The 22,528-nt window shown below is 41.9% G+C and overlaps 2 protein-coding genes across 4 annotated transcripts; both read right to left on the bottom strand.

Moving 5' to 3' along the window:
* Nucleotides 1-1,741: 1,741 nt before the first annotated feature.
* si:dkey-229b18.3 (uncharacterized) lies at nucleotides 1,742-11,208 on the bottom strand. The gene is made up of 7 exons (XM_015966318.3): nucleotides 10,647-11,208; nucleotides 9,458-9,531; nucleotides 9,004-9,232; nucleotides 3,583-5,555; nucleotides 3,235-3,453; nucleotides 2,105-2,246; nucleotides 1,742-1,939 (listed from the first exon to the last, which is right to left on the bottom strand). The coding sequence occupies exons 1-6, from the start codon at nucleotides 10,984-10,986 to the stop codon at nucleotides 2,142-2,144; spliced, it is 2,940 nt and encodes a 979-aa protein (XP_015821804.1). The 5' UTR covers nucleotides 10,987-11,208; the 3' UTR covers nucleotides 1,742-1,939; nucleotides 2,105-2,141.
* Nucleotides 11,209-15,755: 4,547 nt separating this feature from the next.
* chaf1b (chromatin assembly factor 1, subunit B) lies at nucleotides 15,756-22,007 on the bottom strand. Of its 3 annotated transcripts, none has more exons than XM_015966319.3 (14): nucleotides 21,919-22,007; nucleotides 21,466-21,595; nucleotides 21,224-21,356; nucleotides 21,012-21,132; nucleotides 19,285-19,388; nucleotides 19,113-19,209; nucleotides 18,948-19,032; nucleotides 18,099-18,192; nucleotides 17,929-17,998; nucleotides 17,765-17,856; nucleotides 17,520-17,679; nucleotides 16,869-17,426; nucleotides 16,098-16,186; nucleotides 15,756-16,007 (listed from the first exon to the last, which is right to left on the bottom strand). In XM_015966319.3, the coding sequence occupies exons 2-14, from the start codon at nucleotides 21,589-21,591 to the stop codon at nucleotides 15,907-15,909; spliced, it is 1,830 nt and encodes a 609-aa protein (XP_015821805.1). In that variant the 5' UTR covers nucleotides 21,592-21,595; nucleotides 21,919-22,007; the 3' UTR covers nucleotides 15,756-15,906. The 3 variants fall into 3 exon arrangements, with proteins under 3 accessions (XP_015821805.1, XP_015821806.1, XP_054602830.1); XM_015966320.3 differs by having other exon boundaries at nucleotides 21,923-21,991; XM_054746855.2 differs by lacking the exon at nucleotides 21,919-22,007 and having other exon boundaries at nucleotides 21,466-21,715.
* Between the last annotated feature and the right edge of the window lie 521 nt (nucleotides 22,008-22,528).

Here is a 22,528-nt window from a genome sequence, read left to right as displayed (position 1 = left end):
TAATTGCTAATTACATCCTGATTTCAATTACATGCAAAAAAACCCGTTTTAATCTTTCCTCGTTTATCGTCCATTTTGAGCAAACCAATTTTTAACACTTTAAAATAGATAAAAATCATGATTCAGCTTTATATTTGAGCTCTTGAATTAAATGTTTAAATTTGTTTTATTAAATTTGGAAGAAAAAAATCAACATATAAAATGGGAAAATATGAATTGCTGATACTGAGACACACCACTGCAGGTTTTAAACCATCTGTCATGTCTTAATTTCTAATGCTGTCTTGCATGTTGATCCATATCTGTACTTTTCCTCAGTGTTGTGAATACTTAAAGGATGAAGATGAGTGAATGTAAATTGTGCTGCTTTGCACAGATTGCAACACAAAACGATAAAGGCCATCCTCTCTTCCCCCCATCTACTTTAATGATCGTACTCATTACAGATGGGTTCGTCGCTGTTCCTGGTGCGTACTGCGGCGAGAGCTGCTGAGCGGTCGGAGCTCCAGTTATTTACTCAGGATCATTTGTGCAAACGCTCCAGCTCCGAACACAACTGTTTGATCTTCCCCAGCAGCCTTTGAGTGGGAACTTCATCTTTCAAGACATTCACAAATGTTTATACTGGATTTTCTAAATGAAAAACTGAGCATGAATTAAAGTAAAATAACAGATTTCCTACCAGAAACAAAATTTCAGCAGCATTGCTTTAGACTCAATCAGCAAAATGCTTCATAAATGAGGTGAATTCTCTTACCATAAAATATCCAAACAACTCTGGTATTATTGCGCTCAAACAGTAAAAATACATAGCAATAGTGATTGTCCCTCACCAGCTTCTGTCTGGATAGAGCTACTGCAAATGCACCAAAGAGTTAAGTTTCTCCATCATAAAGAAACTACTTTAACTTAACTGCCTTTAAATGATGTGTATAGCAATTCATGACTTGATGCAAAGTGAATAATTTTGTAAAAAATAAATAAAAACAAAGTCATAAAAGGCAAAAATTTATTCAATATTTTAACAGCAAGGACAGCCCATTAATTTCTAAACTCAATTTGTAATACATAAACATCTGTATGTGCACATTGCATTTACTCAGTAGAATTTTAATTAAGAGATGATCTCGTCCTGCATTAAAGAGGGAGAGGAGATTGATAAAAGATTTGTTATAATAAAGTTGTCTCGAATATTTAGAAATTCACATTAAAAACAAGACACTTTTCACTTCTTTTTTTTTTTTGTTTTGTTTTTTTTCTTTGCTTTTTAACCCCGCAGCCTTAGAAAAGACAGTGGACAACAAGCGACCTGCAAAAACACCTGCAGTGGTGTCAACATGCCCCGCCCCCCCATGGGTGAGAGCAGATCAACATTAAGGAAGGACTAATCATCAAGTCATTTAAAAGTTAGCACATGAAGGGAAATCAAGACGCACAGGGACACTCAAAAGGACCGGTTCTTTCTTACGGACCTCCACCTTCCTAACTTCAAGTATACCCCCACCCCAAGCACTTCCAATGATTTAAAGCATTCTCGCCTCCAAAACCTTCAACTTCTGTCATTTCTTAGGTTTCAAACTTAATCTAGGAGTATAAGTGCACTCGACGTTCATCTATACATAGAAAAATAAAAGTAACGATAAGTAACCATTTTAGAAATCAATTTACATGTTTGTTTTTTTTTAAAAACAACTGTGGCGTCAGACACCCCCCTCCCCCTGAGTGGAACATTCAAGTTTAACCTTCTGCCACAACTGGGAAGAAAACAGGAACCTTGGTTTGGTTATTTAAATAATATTGGCAATCATTGTAATCGGGATCTAAACACGTTGATGCCTTTCCACAGACCGTTGTGCTTCGGACGTGATGAGATGCCTATGTACAAGCTCCTAGTTGCTTCGGCCTGGTAGCTGCTGGTGACACACGCACAGCCTTCATCCTGGAGAGGAGGAAAAAAAGCTTTAGTGAAAAAGGTGCTCCGAGGAAATATTTATAGCAAGAAGTGTCAAGAACAAAGGTAAGAATCAATCATCTTCACACAAGACAGCTGGTGTAGATGTGATGGACGGGCAGCTTAGTCTAGTGAAGTATCGCGTTCACCAACCTCGGTGTCTGTAACGGAGCAGGCGCCTCCAGCTGCCTCAGGAGGCGGCAGCTATGCAGCTCCGGCATTTGTACAACTTGGGGTCGTGGGTGCGGATGTGATTCCTTACATTCCTCAGTCTGAAGAACGTCTTGCTACAGAGCTGCAGAAAAGTCAATAATCACAGAGATTTAGATTGATTCCAAGATGATTAGTTAATTATTTGGTTGCATTATCGTGTTTCCATGCTAAAAAAATAAAATAAAGTCAAGGTAAACGATAATGATAAATGACTCGCGCATAGCGCCTTTCAGAGTCAGAGGGCTCTTAAGCGCCACACTACATTGAGGGCTGCACGATATTAGGAAAACCTGCGATGCACGATAACAGTGATTAATATTGTGATGGCGATATGACTTGCGACAAATAAAAACCTAACTCAGGCACAAAATAATAAAAAACAAAGAAATTAAATTTTTTAAATGACTAAAAAATATCAATAAAAATGGGAAAAGAAAAAATTGTGATCAAGAGATAGATACGAGGAAAGAGGAAAAGAAAATGAACAAGAAAAGGCAACCAGTGGATCCTGGGAAAAGCAGAACGAGCAGAACGAAGCTAACTCAGGTGTTTGCTAACCATCCAAGTTAAGTGTCGGGGGCGGGCATCTAACCTATGAGAACCCACCTGATTGGCCAAATGGGTGAAGAGCTTTATTTGATTGGTCAAAAACGTCCGGCTTCTGTTTGACAAAATGCATTATGTGTAGCAAACATTTGAGCTGACCATTCATTGCAATTTTTTTCTGTTCTTTGCGATATGCGTACTGCGCACGCCGATAACGCGATGACGATACAGTTGCGACATATTGCGCAGACCTACTACAGTGCATCATTCATTTGTTACACGTTAATGTTAATAAGCTACCATGTAGCCACAGATGCCCTGGAGCTCGCTGACAGCAGCAAGGCCGCCGAGCACAGGCGAGACCGGTCCCGCTGACCACCACAAGCAGGAAAGTTGGGTTAAGTGTCTTGCCCAGGGATAGTTTAGGTCATCACGCAGGAGACACCCTAGACAAGTTGACAATCCATCCCAGGGCTGCTGAAAGGTCAATGGTGACAATAAAGTCCTGGAAGTGCTTCTCTTACCGGACAGGGCCAGTGCTTTCCATCAACGTGCCTCAGCTGATGCATAGTGAGGGCATCACAGTCCTTGTAGGTGGCAGAGCACTGCAGACAGGAGTGAGTGGCCTTTGGACCTTTGGGTGCTTGACTACGAGGCCCCCGAAGCTGCCGTAGACGCGCTCGTTGTACAGCATCCAGCAGGACGCAGCTCCTGCTGCTCAGCGCAACGACTTTGCTTTGTCTCTAAAAATGGACGTGGAGGTTAGATTATTACAGGAGTACAATAAGGCATCAAGTAAATTCTAATATAAATGTTTTACTGGCTGAATGATCATTTAGATCATATTTCCATGAACATTTTCTATTATCTACCTTTGGCAAGGTCTGTGTGGTCTTTGAAGCAGCGCATTTGTCCAGGTGTAATGTGGGCCTTTGGGACTTTAGCCTGGGTCTCTGAGCCGCGCCTTGGGTCACATTCCTCTCCGCCCTCTCTCTCTTCACGGGGAGGACAGGTGGCCCTCTGGCCCTCAGTGTCCGATGGGGGGACTCTTCACTCTCAAATGTCCCTTCGACCTGTGACACAGATCGTGTTAAGCAGATATCGACACTCTCCTCTTCTTTCTTCAGAGTGGCCATAGCGCCCCCTGCTGGCCGACAGAAGTTGAACAGAAAGCCAGAGTCCAGGAGTTTGATGGGGGGCTTGCTCTGGCGTTTGCCCAGGTCTGGTGAGGGAGGATCAAGGAAAGGTGCGACCGGCACGGGCTCGGCTGGCTCCTCTTTGATGGCCCTGTACAGAGGGTGATTGTAAATTGATGGCGGAGGAGCGCGTTCTGAAAACTGGAGCCCGTTAGGTTCGGTCTTCTTCACTTTTGGTCCAGTGCCGGGGACCCTCTTCAGGCCTTTTCTTCCGTCCTCTCTAGACTTGCACTTTGTCTTGTCCACCTCGTTTGTGAAACCCCTCCTGAGCTTGGCTTTGGTGACCGGTCGGCTTCTGTTGTAACGCAGAGTTTTAACGGTGTCTACAGCGACCCGGTTTCTGAGCTGCGTCCTCGGTGAGGGTACGGACATTGACGGTTTGTTGTCACAGCAACAGTTTGATGACAGTCTGACATCTGAGACAGAGTGTTCCACAGGTTCTGCTTTGATCCTGGGTGTGTTCCTCACAAGACTTTTTTTGGAGCTGCGCCTCAAAGACTGCTGCGAATGGCGGCGGGCAGCGTCCCCCTTCCTCACAGAGCGTCTGAGTTCTCTTCCCACAAAGGCGGGCCTGGACGTGTGCTGGAACAGGTCGGGCAAGACCCCTTTACTTCTCATGCTGCGGTCCGTCGGCGGAACGAGTTGGGCAGTTTTTCGCCTCTTGACTGGGATCTGCTGCTTTGTGCCAGCTGAACCCAGAGGTTTGGTGTTGGCACACTTGCTGAGGAGTCGGGTATTGACGGGGTTACAAAGAGGAAGTGACAGGGTCATATCTTTGTATGATAGTCCTGGGGACGATGAACGGGGTTTCCGTCGTTTGGTCAGAGAATAATTGTTGGCCTTTAATTTCCTTAAGCGTTTCTTTTGCCTCCAGCCAATGAGGTCCTCTGGTCTAGGAAGCAGAGCAGTCCTTTGTAAGCCCAGGACATTCATGAGCTTGTACTTCTCCTGTGCTCTTTCATAATCCTCCTCATCCTCCCCAACCTCCTGCACTTCCTGTTTGACTCTCACTGGGCTGCAGGCAATGCCTGGCCTCGACCTGGGGGAGCACGAGAGCTGGGCGATAGAGTGAGACCTTTTGTTTCGTCGAGGGGTCTCTGGCACGGGCAGCCATCGCTGAACCTCCTTGGCAGCTTTGGGAGAAGAACGGAGAAGACGGGTGTTTGACGGCGACATGGGTGAGTAACTCTGTGAAGTGGCAACGCCGTGACGGGGCGTACTTGCTTTTTTGGAGGACGGAGATTTGAAGTCCATGAGTTTCATCCTGTGCGAGGGACTTAAAGGGAGGCCATTTTGGTCTTGATTTTTAGGCATGTGGCGCAAATTTCGCCTGGGACTTTCGTGTAAAGACTCCTCCGACGTATCGAGTGTTAAACTAAAGCTTTCATTCATGCTGTCCAATTCCAAAACCTCTCCTCTTCTCTGGTGATGACGTTCGCAGCATGAACCGGAACAGGCTGATGCGAAGGCCTTGCCAGGATGGAACTGCTGTTCCTGCTCCTTAAGAAGAGCTGAGCAGGCTTCCACTGCCGGCCACATTCCCAGGTGTCGAGCCATAGCGCAGACTTCCGGTAAGTCTTCCTGACGGACACAAAGCGTGGAGGAGTAGGAGAAATCCAGCAGGGACAAAAGACCATCCTCGCTAAAACCTGAAAGGAAAAAGAAGGTTTTATTCAGGCAGAAAAATCGGACGGCAGCTCGAACGTAGGCGTTTAGTGTTCAGGAACAAGATCTAGGCACACGTTTGGTGAGTAAATAAATGTCCACAACAAAACTGAAGCTCAAGATACGACAGTGTGACTCAGTCAAACCGAGCTGAAAAAATAATTACTACCAATTATACACTACGCAAGGTAAGGCTGCACATCTATTATTTATTAGGGACGCACAGAAAATTCGCCCACCAAAAATTTTCAGCCAAAAAGAACCCACAAGTGTATTTTCGGTCAAAACACCAAATTTACTGAAACAACACAGCCGAAACAGGCCGTCGGGTGAATCCCGTTTTTGTTTCATCCCTCATGCCTCATCTTGCTCTTTACTTTATAAAAACAGTACATTCATACCGACTTCAAAAGTAAAGTTTTTCCTCTTTTAGTAATTCTGATTTATTACAAACCCTGGAATATTCATATCAATGATGTGACGCCTATCTACCGCGTCTGCCTGCCGTTTGTTTTTCCTTCTTTTACATTCCCGCTACGTCTGTCACCATTAGCGGTGTTTCTACCATCCCTTCTACTCCCACCATGTCCTGAACACGGTGAAATAAGCTTTAGATCATGTGAGTGAAGCGTGTTTACTCTCATGAAGCACACAGACATCATCTTCTTCCTCACTGATTGAGTGAAAATCTTCATCAGAGGGTGAATATTACTCTTCAGAATCAGACTCGGGCATTACCAGACAAGACAGACGTGTTAGTTTCTCCTCTCCGATATATAATATCCGCCCTCTGTGCTCCGCTCGTCTCCTTCCCTCACTCGTGATCCTCAGATGAGGCGCACTTTACAAACTTTATAAACTCCGAAAATTTCAATAGAAAAACACCCAAAAGTGTTGCTCGGATTGAAGTTACACATCTCCACTATCTTCTGGTGTAAAGTAATAACTTAATGAGGGATATTTGCAGTTGTGGCTCATTAAACGCAAAATTGTGACTATAAAAGGTTAATTTTAAGGTCCTTCTAATGCTATAGATCTAATTATTGACATAATTTTTTTCGATTTTCGACCAAGATTTTTTGTTTCTGTTCATCCCTATTATGGGCTCGATACACGGCGACAAATGACCGCGATCAGCGAAATTCGCCGTTGTCGCTTTTATTACCTGACACACGGGAGGCGACCAGCGGCAAAGCCGTCTACGCGTTCTGTTCCATGGCGAAATCGAATCTTCCGTTGTTTTGATCGGCTGTGTCAGGTTGGAGGGAATTAAGGTTATTTAAGCGGTTCAGAGTTAATAAAGCTGTAAATATGATGTTTCACAAGGTGCTGCTAGAGTTATGTGAAATCTTACTTCTGATTTTACTAAATATATTAAAAAAAATAAAACGAGCAAGTATCAACTTCTCCTTCACGTTTGCTCGGAGATGTACGGAGCATCCTGCCCCCTCATTGGTCAGTGAACGAAACCTCCGTTGATTGGTCCTCGTTCGAGAGACAGCGATGAAAAGTTGAAAATAATTCAACTTTCTGGGATCGCGTCACTGGGTCGCCTGTGCACGACACGTGCACGTGCACAAAATTTCACACACGTTTTTCGCGTTTCGCTTAGTAGGAGGGAGAACGGAGGAGAGGCCTCCCATGTATCGAGCCCATAAGTCCTTTAACCCTCTGGAGGCAGGCGTTGCAGATTAGCAACGTTAACTCCTACCTACCTGGTTACTCCACATACGTATTTCATGAGCATTTTATAACTCAGAAGTACCCTGAAGGACTTAGTTGTTCGTCCTTTTATCAAAACTTATTGAGCCTGAGAGGGTTAAAGAAAAAATAAATTTTATGTAATATTTTATTTTTCTGAATCATTCTACTTTACATATGCTAAACAAACAAAACACACGTTTTCACTTCTGCTTCAGGGTCTGCATTAAAGGTTGTGCCCTTTATTTAGTGTTGCCATGGTGAATCGTAACATCGTACCTCCACCAGTGAGACCTTTATTCCCCTCATTAACTGCCAGTCGTTTAAGTGTTTTTGCTAGTTTTCGAAGAGTCACTGCTCTATGATGATGTCAACGTCAAAACTATTAAAACAAAGAGTAGACTTGTGTCAGGAAGAATTTGCGTCTTTCTAGTGTTCTCCGTTCTTTCATGAGCCGTTCAACTGTGAGCAGCAGAAGCTTTTCCGGTTTGCGCCTCACTTTTTTCACAGCAGCAGCCCAAAATGATCTTATAACGCATGGATTTTCTGCTTCCTGGTCACATGACATGTGACGTACGAGGATTAAGACCAGCTTTAGAGCTGGGATGTTTGTTCTCACGGTGCGGGGGCTCGTTCCGACGCCCGCCCAGTAAAAAAAATGAAAGTTAATGAGTTAATCACAATTATGCTTAACTCATTCACTGCCATTGACGACTAAAGTCGTCATTTGCATTTTTTTACTGTTTGAGCATCGGAACGAGCCCCCGTGCTGAGAGAACAAACATCTCAGCCCTGAAGCCGATCTTCATCCGCATACGTCACAGATCACATGATCAGGAAGCAACACATCCATGTGTTTGGAGATCGTTTTGTTCCTGTAAAAAAAAGTGAGGCGCGAACCAGAAAAGCGCCTGCCGATCACAATTCGACAACAGATTATGAAAGAACGGATAACGCTCGAAACACGCGGCTTCTTCCTGATGTAAGAGGTGAGTCTCCTCTTTGTTTTGGTTGTTTTGGCATCGACATCATGCTAGCGCGCAACGTTCTGTGACTCTTAAAAAAAAACAGTAAAAACGGTGAGAAACGCTGGTAGCGAAGGCCGTTAGTGATCAGGAAACGGCTGGCAGTGAATGAGTTAATGGAGTAAAAAGTGATTGTGAATAAAACGGATAAATAAAAACTGTGCTTGATCTGATTTTATGCTTTTTTCATATCTGAAATAGAGGGTTTTGTGCTCTGAAATATTTTTAGATTAAAAATTTTTGAACGTCGAATTATCTGAATTACGGCTGGGCGATAAACTATAGCAATACATATTTAAAAAAAATGTTCTCAATGGACATTTGAGAATGGCATTAATAAAACCTCGATATAAAGTAAAGAGCTACACGGCTCTGTAGCAGCCAGACAAAAGCTACTAGTGGCTCATGTAGCTTTAGTCTGCTGCAGGTAACAGGTTAACAGGGTAAAAATAGAAAAAACGAGCACCCCAAATGGACATAACAGACTGAGAACACAGCGAATGCTGCGGTTGACAATACGGGACTGAACATTTCAGTCGTGTGGACAGAGGTTGGATAACATTGTAACTGCGTTGTATCTGTTGAGTGCAGGTCCTGACAAAGTCAGGGGAAACCACTCACTGGACCAGCAGGATGTATAACGTTATCACAAGTTTGAAGAGATTTACTTTAAGCACCATGCATGTAACATTTACTTTGCTCTTACCAGTGAGATCTATGTCTGCTTTCTTGCTCAAATCCATTTCATTGAAGAGCTCCTGAAAGTGATCGCTGACGGCTGCCAGAACTGCTCTGTGGGCCGAGAACGATTGTCCGTTCGTTTGCAGAGTGATGTCACAGAAAAGCCCCGCCTCCCTCTGGCTCCTCAGCTTGCTGAGAACATCTGCGCCGTGCGATGGCATCGTCTTCGTGACGCGTCTTCTCCCGTCAAACGCCTGAGAGGAACAGACGGCGAGAGACAAAAATAAAATAACTACCATTACAGAAATGGAACATGAGAAAATACTTGCTGAAGTGAAGTATGAGAGAAAAATAAAGTGAGAATGAGCATGAAAGTATGAACTAAAACCAGAAAAATTAAGCACAGGTAAAAACACAAAAAGAGGTAGATAAAGTTTGACAAGGAAACAACGGTGCCTTTGGGGTCATCTGTCCCTTACCTTTGACTTTTTACTGCTCTGACTCTGACAATCGGTACAACTGAGGACAAAGTCTCTGATCTGAAAGTACATTCCTGTGGAGAAAACCAAAGAAACCTCAGATCTTAAATAAATTTAAAAAAAAAAAAAGTACCATTTTAAAGGCTGACATAGAAAAAAAATTCTTTTAAAATATTAAATTGTTTATTTGTTTTCCCAGTCCTAGCAAGCTTCATATTACAGGTTTCTGTTTACAGCTTTATGTTGTCTCACATTGGTCATGATTTGGGTCAGTTTCATTCTTGTTTATCTTAATGTTTCTTCTTATGCAGAATATTAATTTGTGAGACCTGGTTTGCACCTCATCATGTTAGGGTCTCGTTTGTCACATTTTTTTCAACATTTTGCATATTTTTTTTAAAAAACAGGTAGACAACTTAAGTAGCCAATACTTGCCAGTTTTAAAACATAAGCTTACTGGCCATGCTTGTGCATACCAGGCCAATTATTAAGCACGAAACCAAAGATGCTACAGCCGCTCACTACAGACAAATATTTACTAAAAGGAAACAAAAGTATTTATTTTTTTAAGTTCTCTAAGCCAGGTGTTTTTTAAATGTTGGCCAAAAAAAGGATGAATGGATTACGTTGCTATAAAAAAACACGCTTTCTTGGTCAGCTCTATGCAGTAAACCATTTCTCATTTTTATAGAAAGCTAGTTAACCAAATGGCTTAAATGTGAAAAAATGTTATGTTTTTCTGACAGATTTGGAGTGAGACTGCTCTGTATGTCAAAGTTGCATAAACAAAGTAGGACGCCAGATAAACTACAGTAAAATAAAAGTAAAATAAGATAAAATGCCAGTAAAGCCAAATACTGCATTTTAAATTAATTTTTTGAATGGAAACTTTTAACTTTTTTTTTAACTTATTTTAGTGCCATGATGGGAAGTAACTTTATCTAGTTAGTATCACTGCTGTGTAAGCTTCATGGAGAAATTTATTTCAAAATTAGCCAGAAATACCTTTCAATATAGCCAAGTTGATAATTATATTTTATGAACTGATCAGTAATTGATCAACTTATAGTTTAGTAACAATAAATGGAGTGATTACATAACTCATACTTAGACACACTGTGGGTGAAATATTTTAAAAGAAGACATCAGACCATCAGTGTGGATGTCCTGGGAGATCTGGTGTACCTACCCTCCCACCAGTAGTTTTCAGCCACGCTTTTATAGGTCTCCTCCAGGGAGAGGTGGCGCTGGCCGAGCCTCCGCCGGTGGAAGGTGGAGATGGCCTCGAGTCTCCGGTCCTCCTTCAAAACCTCCCGGTAGTTGACGTAGCCCTTTTCCAGCTTCTTACGGTACAGCAGCCCATCGATCATCTCAAAGTTGGGTGACCACCGTGCGGAGCACCCACGCTCAGTAGGGTACCCGCCGTCAGAGTCCATCCCTCCGGGTCCCTCCCCGTGTCTATCCGGCCAGGCTTTGGACCCGCTTGCGCCCGCGCAGCGAGGCTTGATGTGGGTGCAGTCACCAGCCATCTTCCCTCTTTTATTAATATGTTATGAAGACTTTGACAAGTCTGCCAAACTTTACCAGCTGACCAGAAACAAAGTCCGCTTAAAGTGACAGTGAGATCACAATAACAGTTTTTGCTAACTAGCTGTCAACGAGAGCATCGCTACTCGTTATCCATGTCAGCAGTTCGACTTCCTTCTTAAAACATAATCATCCATATTTTGGAGCCATTATCCGGACAATAAACGTGAACAAATTAAGTTCCGAGCGTCCGTTCAAGTGTGGGTAAAAATACGAACAGCAGAGTATCGCGCCAACTAAAGTGATGTAAAAGTCCGCACTAGAAATGCGTAAACAGGCTTCACCGCCAACCCTCCACCTACAGCTCGTCTTCCACGTATTTCAAGGGTCAATTATGGCCCTCTCTGACAGGATGACGGCAAGCAGGCAGCCTCGCCTCTGGCGTTAACTTGTGATTTCTTTTTGCCAAGTCGAGTCGGAAGCAACTGATGACGCAGCTATCACCCAGGCATCGCTACTTGAACGACCTAAAAGCGAGGCAACGGCTCGAAATATCGCCAATAACCCCCCCGATTCCCCCAAAAGCCGCCAAACACGCTTCGTTTAAGCGCCCTGCATTATTCCACCTACCCTTGCTGCGACAAAGCCAGGCTGGAGGCACAATAGTCTAATTTTTCTAACTCGTAACCTTCTGTTTGTTGCTAATCAGGATCTAACCGAGCCTAATGCTCCCCGCCTTCACACAAAGACCATTAGCAGAAGCTTTAAAGAGCCTTCGTGACACGGATGCTGATTGGCCAACAGAGCTGTCAATCACATTAGTTCTCTTTCCTTAGCAGCAAGGTAGGTTGTTCAGTCACGATGGCAGTATTTGATCCACTTGCTGTTGAATCAAGTTAACCCGAAACAGACAGAATTTAGCAACTAATAAATAACAGATATGATCACATAAAGATGTACCAATATTCATCTTCAACGATTTAACGTCATGTCATTTAGCTGGGACGAATTATGTTCAATTATTTCTCAAATCAATTAATTATTTCAATTGTTCATTAATTTCAGAGATTAATATTATACTGAACAAATATAGAAAAAATCTGCCTTAATTGTACAAGATAATTGATTTGATCCATTATGAAATGGTTTCTTGTTTGTCCATTGAGTTCTTGAATCACATGGTTAACAAAGGCAATAAAAATGACATTTTACAAGAACTTAATAACCAAAAGACAAAGGTGTTGAAAGTTATAGTAATGACAAAAAATGGACTTTTGGGCACAATATATAAATGATAGAAATTAGACCTTAAAGAACAAACAGACTTTTAGTTAATTCAGTATTTGCTTAGTTTAATATCACATCTAACTGCTGCCATCATACATCTCTATATCGTCAGTATTCACCACACCTGCTTGTGTGTTTCAGTTCCTGATTCTGTTGCTATACTTGAGTTTTTGAACAGCAGCACAGATTATTACCATTTTGAAAAAACATTTTCCAGTTCAATCACATAAATCACAGAGAGTGCTTTTGCTCTTTGACATGATCACAAAGAGCTGATTTAGACATCAGCAACATCAAAGTAGCCACCCTAGAGATATAATCCCTCCAGTGTGTTCTGGGTTAGTTTCCTGCTGGCAGGACAAACCTGAAACACATCCCTTTGGAAACCGTCTGGAGGCAATCTAATGGTTCTCAAAGCGTCCATCCTTTTCCAGTCAAGACCCATTTCCTCTTATTTGGATGTGCTAATTCTCATCCCAGCAGCTATCCATCAAAATCATAGTTCAATAAAGCCAAGAAGACCACACCATCCACAAAAAGAAATTATATTTGTAGAACAGAAGTCATTAACAGGAAGTGCAGCCCTGGTGAAGTGCACCTCTTTCTAGACCAGATTTGTACTTCTTTGGTACAAGGACTGAAAGGATCCTCATCAGTACACTCCCCAAGGATGTCTGGAAGGTTCTTCTTGAGACACAGTCACAATCTGTCTGAAGATCCATAAAATACACATGGACTGTCAAAAAGATCCTTACTTTAGAACTGCAGGTTCAGTTAAAAGCACCAGGGTACGTGCCTGACAACAAGGCATGTTCCTGAGATGCTCAGGTTGTCTGAATGTAAAAACATTGAGGTGTTTTTGTATTTTAAACGTGTTTGTGGTCTGATTTAACTGACTGAGTTCATCAGGCATCATGGATAGATATCACTGGCTTTCATGAGCGTAAGAATAAAAATGTGCCATGTAATGTTTCATAATTAGACTCCATTGAAACAAACAGACAGTAAAGAGTATTGATCCAAGTACCCAACCTGGAGGAACTCCATGACTAAAATATATTCACTGGCCACTTTATTGGGTATACCTGTCTAACTGCTCGTCAAAACAAATGATACTAATCAGTCAATCACATGATGGCAACTCAATGCATTTAGGCATGTTGACATGGTCAAGACGATCTGCTACAGTTAATACTGAGTTTCAGAATGGGGAAGAAAGGTGATTTATGTGACTAAATATGGCATGGTTGTTGGTGCCGGACGGGCTGGTCTTGAGTATTCCAGAAACTGCTGATCTTCTGGGATTGTCACACACAACCATCTCTAGTGTTGACAGAGAATGGTCAGAAAAGGGGAAAACATCCAGTGAGCAGCAGTTCTGTGGGTGAAAATGCCTTGTTGATGTCAGAGGTCAGAGGAGAATGGCCAGACTGGTCCGAGCTGAAAGGCAACAGTAACTTAAGTAACCACTCGTTACAACCAAGGCATGTAGAAGAACATCTCTGAACGCAGAACACGTGGAACCTTGAGGTAGATGGATTACAGCAGCTGAAGACCACACCAGGTAACACAAGTGCCACTCCTGTCAGCTAAGAACAGAAAACTGAGGCTACAATTCCCACAGGGTCACCAAGATTGATCAATAGAAGATTGGAAAATGTTGCCTGGTCTGATGAGTCTCCATTTCTGCTGCGACATTCGGATGATAGGGTCAGAATTTGGCATCATCAACATGAAAGAATGGATCCATCCTGCCTTGTATTAATGGTTCAGGCTGGTGGTGGTGGTATGATGGTGTAGGGGACATTTTCTTGGCACACTTTGGGCCCCTTAGTAGTAATTGATCATCGTTGCAATGCCACAGCCTACCTGAGTATTGCTGCTGACCATGGCCATCCCTTTATGACCACAGTGTACCCATCTTCTGATGGCTACTTCCAGTGGGATAATGCATCATGTCATAAAGCTCCAATCATCTCAGACTGGTTTGTTGAACATGACAATGAGTTCACTGTACTCAAGTGGCCTCCACATTCACCAGGTATCAATCCAATAGAACATCTTTGGGATGTGGTAGAACGGGAGATTCACATCATGGATGTGCAGCCGACAAATCTGCAGCAGCCATGTGATGCTATCATGTCAATATGGACCAAAACCTCTGAGGAATGTTTCCAGTACCTTGTTGAATTTATGCCACAAAAGCAAAAGGGGGTCCAAACTAGCAAGATGTACCCAATATAGTGGCCAGTGAGTGTATATCTCATGTACTAGTTTAACACATCTACAGTACCTGAGACTATTAGCCTCAGTCTTTTCTGTTAATGATCCTCAAGAACATTTTTATTTATATTTCTCAGCATAAATATTTGACCTGGTTGTGATCATTTTAGTTAAGAATTTAAATCAAGTTTTCTGGTGGTTGAACAGTTAAATCATAATTTAGTTCTTTGATTCATTTTGAGTAGCTTCTACAAGCTTTTTATTGAGAAATTGCATCTAATGACCCAAACTGAACTCTCTTATTAATAGAGCCCAGTGGACAATAATCCACCTGTAACATGCTGCCATCACTACAGTACTTCATACTGGAACCAGACCAGTGGCTTAGTCAACTCTAATCAGCAGATCTTAAATGTATTTTTTTAGAATAATAAAACCTGATTTGTTATTGTAAATGCTGCATTTTTTAATGCTTCTGCACATCAGTAACATGACACAATTGTCCTGGAAGCTCAACAACAGTTTACATGCATACATCAACCGTGAGTTATGTGGACAATGTGTGCGAGCCACATTTTCAGCCATTTAGTCACAGACGAAATCCAAACAATTCACTTGAATATCTCCAGGGCAACTGAGAAGTAAAACAAACTTAGCCTCAAAACAACGGGTCTAAAAAAGCACAAGGTATTTAAGACTTTTATCTTGAAATCAATTTTAAAGGCAGAAACACATTATCCCAAACCTGGCGTAAGGTGGCACAGGAGTTAAGTGCTCGCCTCGCAATCGGAAGGTCGCAGGTTCGAGACCCGCTCAGTCTGTCGCTGTCGTTGTGTCCTTGGGCAAGACACTTAACCCACATTGCCTGCTGGTGGTGGTCGGAGGGACCGGTGGCGCCAGTGCTCGGCAGCCTCGCCTCTGTCAGTGCGCCCCAGGGCAGCTGTGGCTACATCGTAGCTCATCCCCACCAGTGTGTGAATGTGTGTGTGAATGGGTGAATGACTGATTGTGTTGTGAAGCGCCTTGGGGGGTTCCAGGACTCTAGAAGGTGCTATATCAAATACAGGCCATTTACCATTTATGGATTCAAATGTTTTAATATTTAAAAATGATTCTTTATGCAAGACAAATAAGTAATTGCATCAAGTTGTTTTTGTTTGTGGGATTTACAAAGCTGATTAAAGATTTACTCAAAACTCACAGAAATGACAAACTTTTTTTTTTTGTATTCAGGCCTGCAGCCCAGTTATATCCAAACTTATTCAGTTATAAAACGGGGCTTAAACAAGTTGCAAATTCAAATAAAATAGTAATCTCATTACCAGTTTACTGTAAGATACAACAATATTCTATAATCTTGTGCTGCAGCCACGTGGAGCTTTGGTGGTTTCTCCATCGCCTGCCTGGAGACACTAATCCTTATTGACACCGGTCTTCGGTGGGTTGGAGCTGGTCTTGGGTCGTTTAGATTCTGGAGGCTGGCACACCGGATCGGTGGGAGGAGAGGGACGCTCTGACAAAAACACAAAGGAAGGGATCAGTGACCGACTAAACTCAAATATATATTTAAAAAAACAGTTATTGTAGAGAAAGTGAGACCAACCATGTTTGGCCTTCTCTGTGGAGGAAGGACCGTTGAAAAGTGAACAAACAGCTGAAGGTTGGGGTCCAACACGAGTCAGAGACACTCTTCTGTAAACAAACAGAAAACACAAATAAACCACAGATCAAAGCCTGCTGCCGTAAACACAGTTCCCATCACCTCTCATCTTGTTGTCAGACTACATAAACATGTTGGAGAAAAACGTGCATTTGTGGCGTCTGAGCAGTCCGCCACAGAGGTTATTATTTTATAGTCAGCGGGGGGTCCAACGACTCCGCGGAGAGGCTTTGTTCACTCAGCCAGGACTGAGCATGTGCAAACCAACCGCTTCGTGTCCTGTCTCGGCCAGACACATTTAAATAACTCAAGTATTTGTATAAAGTCTTTTTACACCACGTATGATGAATGTTATTAGAAAATCAATGACTGTTAGATACTCTTGACCTGGTTCCCCTGAGCCGTTTTATCATCAATAGGATTTTTACTCTAAGTGCTTTTATTTATTTAAGATTACTCAACTGATCTCCAGGACAAATGAGTGACCTGATCACATGTGGTGACCAAGACTGCATTTTTTGGCTCCTAGATTGTGCAACAGTTCCCATCAGGGGTCAGATCGTGGGCCGAGCTCTGTTCTCTTCTAGTTTTAATTACAGGATATTTTCAGCTTTAGTGAAACCTTACTTCCTTGCTGTGAAAATGGAGCGGGATATTTTAGTTTTGCAAAGACAAATTTGTTCAAACACGCTATTGTTTTCTGCTTGTATTTACCTTGAGGTGGGTCCTTTTGGGGTGGTTGCAGCCTTGGGGGTGGTGGACCCAGCAGTATTAACATTTGGTGTGGACGGAGTGAGGGGAACAACACGAGGCTGCTTTGAGGAGGAGTTGGTGGGGGTGAGCGGAACCGAGCGAGGTGGGGGAGTCGAGGGTGCGCTACCGGAGTCTCGGGTTTGAGTCGAGGAGGGAGTTTTAGGAGAACTGGGTTTCCCCCAACCCTCCAGGGTGTTGAGGGTGATCCGACGGGGCTGGGGTTTGGGTTTGATTTTAGGTGTGCTCTTCTTTTCGTCTGGTGGGGTGTGGCAGGGGGTGTCCTTGCCACAGCTGGTTTGACATGTGGGATTTGGGGTCGAGCTCAGTGTCTGGGACACAGGAGAGGAGTTTTTAGCCCCTGATGCCTTCTTTCCTTTCTTTTCAGAACCACTGCTTGGGACAAAGACCTCCAAGGTGGGGGGCTCCTTCAGTGGAGTGCCCAACTCCCCTGGAGAGAAGGACAGGAAGGAGCAGTAACCGTCTGTGGAGGAGACGGCCAGGAAGGAACCATCCCGAGACCTGAACACAAACACAGCACTAGACTAAAGAGGCTGCCCGGTTCATAGGAGCTTAAACACACCTAATGAAGGCCAACGGGTGTTTTAGGTTTACCATGTCAGGTCGCTGAGTGTGTGGTAGTGGATGTTGGACACCAGCCCAAACGGAAGGCTCTGCTGTGTGTCATACAGAAATATGGAGTCCTCCGAGGCCACGGCAAACACCATACGGTACGGCAGCTGGAACAAGTTGGGAAGAGCCTGGGTCGAACCGTCTGAAGCAGAAAAAGAGTAAAAAAAATTGAAGATAAACATAATAATTCCAGATAGTCGAGACAATCAGCGCCAGTTTGTCCTCACCGTCTCCCCTTTTAGTTCTGAGTTCAAAGTAGAGCGGGCAGCAGCGCACAGCCAACGTGGCTTTAGACGGACACGGCAGGTGAGCGATAGGTCTGACACACACAAAGAGACAGTTTTACAGATGTTAACGGTCAGTAAACACCAGAAAGAGCTGTAGATCCCACCTCTTAAGACTTTTCCTGGAAAAGATGTAAGTGGTGTTTATGATGTTTTCTCCCACCTCCACGCATCCAGCTGGGGTTCAAGATGCGAGAATAAAAAGATGCAAAAGCTGAGTTTATAAAAATCCTTTCATGAGGATAAAATCTCATTTTGGTTCGTGCCGTCTCTGTACCTGGGGCAAGCAGGAACGACCCGTCGGGTGTAAACGAGAGACGACGGAAGAACGACCTCATGCTGTCATCGTGGAACATCCTGTACTGCTTGGACTGCAGTTAAACACGGTGAAGAGGAACACGTTTTTACAAACTGGAGAGCTTTTTAGATGGTTTTAAGGATTAGATCTCCTCTCAGAGTCAAAATTATGCTTCCTTCAACCAGTCTGAGGTAAATGTTCAAGCTTTTCTTGTGTCATATTGTCCTAAAAAGACTTTAAACTTAAACATGTTTAAAAATGTTTGAGATCTTTATCTTACAAGATGTAAATGTAAAACAGCAAAACAAGGATAATAAAACAAGTGGTCATTTTCATTTTTATACCCATAAAATGAAGTTAAAATAAAAATCTTCCCACAAACAACAAATTTTGAAATTATTTTAACGTAAATTTCAGAAACAGTCCTGTTCAAATTAAATGTCATTATTTTTATCTGGTAATGAAAATAAACGATAAATCCATTATCAAATCAACACTTCAAGCATTTTAGGCCTGTTTTGATTGTATTAAACCACATTAAAATTCAAGCATTTCCATGAAATTTAAGCATCTTCACAAAACTCTGAATACAACATTTCTTAAGTTTTTAACTATAAAAACAAGTAAACTTTCTGTATCCAACTGAAAATGAAAAACCCAAAAATAGAAATAAAGATTACTGGGTTTATGAGAATAGGATGGAATATGCTACGAATATCAAGTCAAGTTGCAAAAAGGTTGCAACTAATGCACAAGAGGGGGGGGGGGGGAAATCAAATGTGAAAGAAAAAGAACTCAGATTTAGTAAAAATCCAGAATTTTACTGACCTCTCCTTCTGCAGGTGAACTGGGGCTCATTTTACTGACGCAGAAGGCCTTCTTCTTCGTGTGAGTGCTGTACACGCGCATCGCTCTGAGGAAAACAAAAAGGTTACGTAAACCCAGCGATACCCAACAGACTTGTGAAGGAATGACTCAAACACCAACAGTTACCGGTCACAACTGAGAGTGGCCACATATTGACCCAAAGGATCCCAGGTGACCCCCTGAACGTAGCTCTTATGGTCGTTAAAGATGCACAACTTCTGTCCTAAAAAATAAAAGCAGATATTTGACATCTGAAGGAAAACAAATACGTCCAAAACACCAAACTAAGGCTGCGAACCTTTGTTAACGTCCCACATGATGGCAGTGTTGTCAACAGAACCAGAAACCATGAAGTTGCCATCTCTTGTCCAGCAGATGTCATACACGTCCTCTATGTGTCCTCTGTGAGCAGAAAAATTAAATTCTTTCACTTTATTCTTTAAAAATAGATCAAATACATTTATTTTCTGAATAAGTGGCAAAAACTTGCAGACAAATAACATAATTTGCATTTTAGAATAATTGACATGGCAGCAGCCCAAAGAGGCAATTTTCCCTGGCAAACGTCTAACTTTTCAAGGTGAAAGCCAAAATTGCCAGGTTAACAGTCCCCAAAAGCCACAAAAGTTTTGTTTCTTTTATTAGAAAAAAATGCAAAAACCTGTTTAATTTGGATTTAAATCTATCTAATTTTAATTGCATGGCGCCTTCCACTGCCTTTACAGGCAGGCGTTGAACACAACATAAAAACAGTAAAAGAACAAAAAGACGGATTAAAAACCGCCTAAAAATGACTACAATTATGAGACAGATACAATAGAAGACAGATATGATAAAAGACTAAAAATCCATTTCATATAAAAGCCAAACTATAAAAATGAGTCTTCAATTGACTCTTGAAGACCTGCAGAGATGGGGACTGTTTGATAGCAGGTGGGAGCTCATTCCATAGTGTTGGAGCAAGGACTAAAAAGGCCCTATCACCTCTTGTTTTGAACCTTGGTCGTGGGACGATGAGCAAATCCTGATCAGCCGAGCGTTTCCGTATGTTTCAGGATCGATTTCAAAATACTTTTAACGGTTTTTAAGTGTCTTAATGGTCTTGGGCCTTCTTATCTTTCAGAACTGCTTTTACCGTATGAACCCACGCGGTCTCTGCGCTCCTCTGGCAGCCGTCTCCTTGTCATCCCTAAAGTTAGGACACACATTCACGGCAAGGCGTCCTTCCAGTACTACGGTCCTCGCCTCTGGAACGAGCTGCCAGGGGACCTCAGGGCTGCTGAGAACGTTCATGTGTTTAAGAAACAGGCTCAAGACCCATCTTTTTAGCTTAGCTTTTAACTGAATACTCTCACTTTTTAAATTAATTAATTACTTAATTTATTTATTTTATCCATTTATTTTATTTAATGTATTTTCTTTATGTGCCTTTTAAACAGTTTTTTACCTTGAGTTATGATCAACAATATTTTACTATGTATATAACTTTTTATTACAATTCTCATTTTAGCTCTTTGGATTTTATATTTTAACCTTAATTTAACCTTTTTCCAGTGCTTCCTCTGTGGGAACCCTTTGCCCCGGCGGCGGTGGTCGGCTGTGGTGGCCTGGGTGCTTTCCATGTGTGCCTGGGTGGTGGTGGGAGTCTCTGCCCTCCCTGCCCTGGGCGCATGTATTGTAGAATTGAGTGCTATATAAATAAAGTTGATTGATTGATTGAGCGAAGGGAGCGTGTAGGGGCATGAATTTGATTTCTATTATAAATAAATGATTTCTATTCATTTAAATTCCACAAAATATGCATTTTAATTAAAAGAAAAATAAAATAAAATTGTTAAAGTCACACATCAATAGACAGTCGGAGATGCTGCTGGGGCCACACGATCACTTTGAGGGTCACACTTTGGAGATGTCTGCTCTAGATGATTATCTGCCAACATTATTTAATCTGATAATAGTTTTGAGATCTTTTACAAATCTTTCCAATAAATCTAACAAACCACTGTGGCTTTCTGTTCTGTGTACCTCAGTGTTTTGACCACAGACCAACTCTCTTTATTGAGCTGGGCATCTTCCTCCTCTTGGAAGACTGGAGCTTGCTCAGGCTCTTTAGATTCATTGAGTTTCCATAAGAAAATTGCTGCATCTGTTTAAAAAGAGAAGAGAAACAAATCTCAATAGTACTTATTTGAATATTTCTGCCCTGCATCTAAAGATGATGTGTACGTGTGACATACCATCTCCTCCTGAAGCAAGCAGCTCTCCACTGGGGCTAAAGCGGACCACGTTGACAGCCTTGGTGTGTCTGGCCAGGTTAGACAGAAAATCTACTGCTGCTTTTCCATCTGCACCGGTGTCCACCTGCCACAGCTGCAGCAAAGTCAAGATAAATTATAACTTCATAACTAGAGACCATGTATTATTAAATTATACCAGAGAGTTCCGGGTTGCATGTGGCTCATTAACAGATGTTGCTCACCCTGACTGTGGTGTCCACTCCAGCTGTGGCGAGGCGATGAAAGCGTCCGTCAGAGCTGTGCTGAAAGTCCAGGCTGTAAACCGGCTCCTTGTTGTGCCATGCTATCTCACACGTTACTACCTTCATTTTCCTTATGTTCATATAAAAGTTACATTTACGAGATGCTGACACATTATTGTCATTATTCAGGCTGAAAGTAGCGAACACATTATACAAACTGCAAATATGGACAAGTACAAATTAAATATTATGAAAGGCTGGATGTTTTCAGCAAGACTAGGCTACTTAGCACAGTTAGCAAACAACTTAGCGGGTTCGGAGCGAACACAACAGGAAAAACCCCAAAACATGTGTAAAATAAGTTATTTAAAAGCGAGCAAACGGGATTCAAAAGACAAATGTGTGATTTTAAGTATTCTTTTTACTGAGATAATCTAAAAAATTGTGTTTTACCTACTCCGGTGTCCAACTAATGATAATTTCCCGCGTATGTTTTGTTCACAACTTCCGGTCAAATGGGCTGCTGTGATTGGACGAAACACAGGAAAAGGCGGAGACTGAAGGCAAGTTTCTACTTCTCTTGCTCAGACAAAAAAAAAAAAAAAAGAAAAAGAAAAAAAGGAAAATGAATATAATTATCATCAAATCGAACTTTAATTGACGCATTTATATTATTAAATTATCTAAAACATTATTGAAACTAGTATTTTTCCTTTATTGGTAAATACAGCTATTTTAACGTCACATGCGGCTTTTTTTGTCTTTATGGTAGACGTACACAAATGTACAAACAACAGCTATGAACTACAATTTAATTTTAACATTTGTATGTCTAATGCAAATTTGGGATTTATCGTTTTCTCCCCAATCACTTATAATTAACCTTTTATGCTAAAATGTCTTTTATTCATTTGCATTATTTCTTTAGGTGTTAGCAAACTCTGATCTGAGTGATAAAGTTTTTGCTATCATCTTGTAAACATGAGTCAATATTTTCACTATTTATGATTATGGTATAAACTTGAGGAAAGTCTCAAGAGGATTAAAAGGTAAATAAAAAAGT

The sequence above is a fragment of the Nothobranchius furzeri genome, chromosome 14 (genome assembly GCF_043380555.1).
Source record: "Nothobranchius furzeri strain GRZ-AD chromosome 14, NfurGRZ-RIMD1, whole genome shotgun sequence".
Classification (NCBI taxonomy): Eukaryota; Metazoa; Chordata; class Actinopteri; order Cyprinodontiformes; family Nothobranchiidae; genus Nothobranchius; species Nothobranchius furzeri.
This window is presented reverse-complemented; position numbering and strand designations above follow the sequence as displayed.

Bases quoted from the DNA above. Each gene is read 5' to 3' on its own strand.
- si:dkey-229b18.3 (XM_015966318.3), bottom strand. From the start codon at position 10,986: ATGGCTGGTGACTGCACCCACATCAAGCCTCGCTGCGCGGGCGCAAGC. The intron at 9,233-9,457 runs GTAAGGGACAGA...TGTTCCTCTCAG, and splicing joins AGAGCAGTAAAAAGTCAAAG to GCGTTTGACGGGAGAAGACG. The intron at 2,247-3,234 runs GTAAGAGAAGCA...ACTTTTCTGCAG, and splicing joins GAAAGCACTGGCCCTGTCCG to CTCTGTAGCAAGACGTTCTT.
- chaf1b (XM_054746855.2), bottom strand. From the start codon at position 21,606: ATGAACATAAGGAAAATGAAGGTAGTAACGTGTGAGATAGCATGGCAC. The intron at 21,357-21,465 runs GTGAGCAACATC...ACTTTGCTGCAG, and splicing joins GAGTGGACACCACAGTCAGG to CTGTGGCAGGTGGACACCGG. The intron at 21,133-21,223 runs GTATGTCACACG...CTTTTTAAACAG, and splicing joins GCTTGCTTCAGGAGGAGATG to ATGCAGCAATTTTCTTATGG.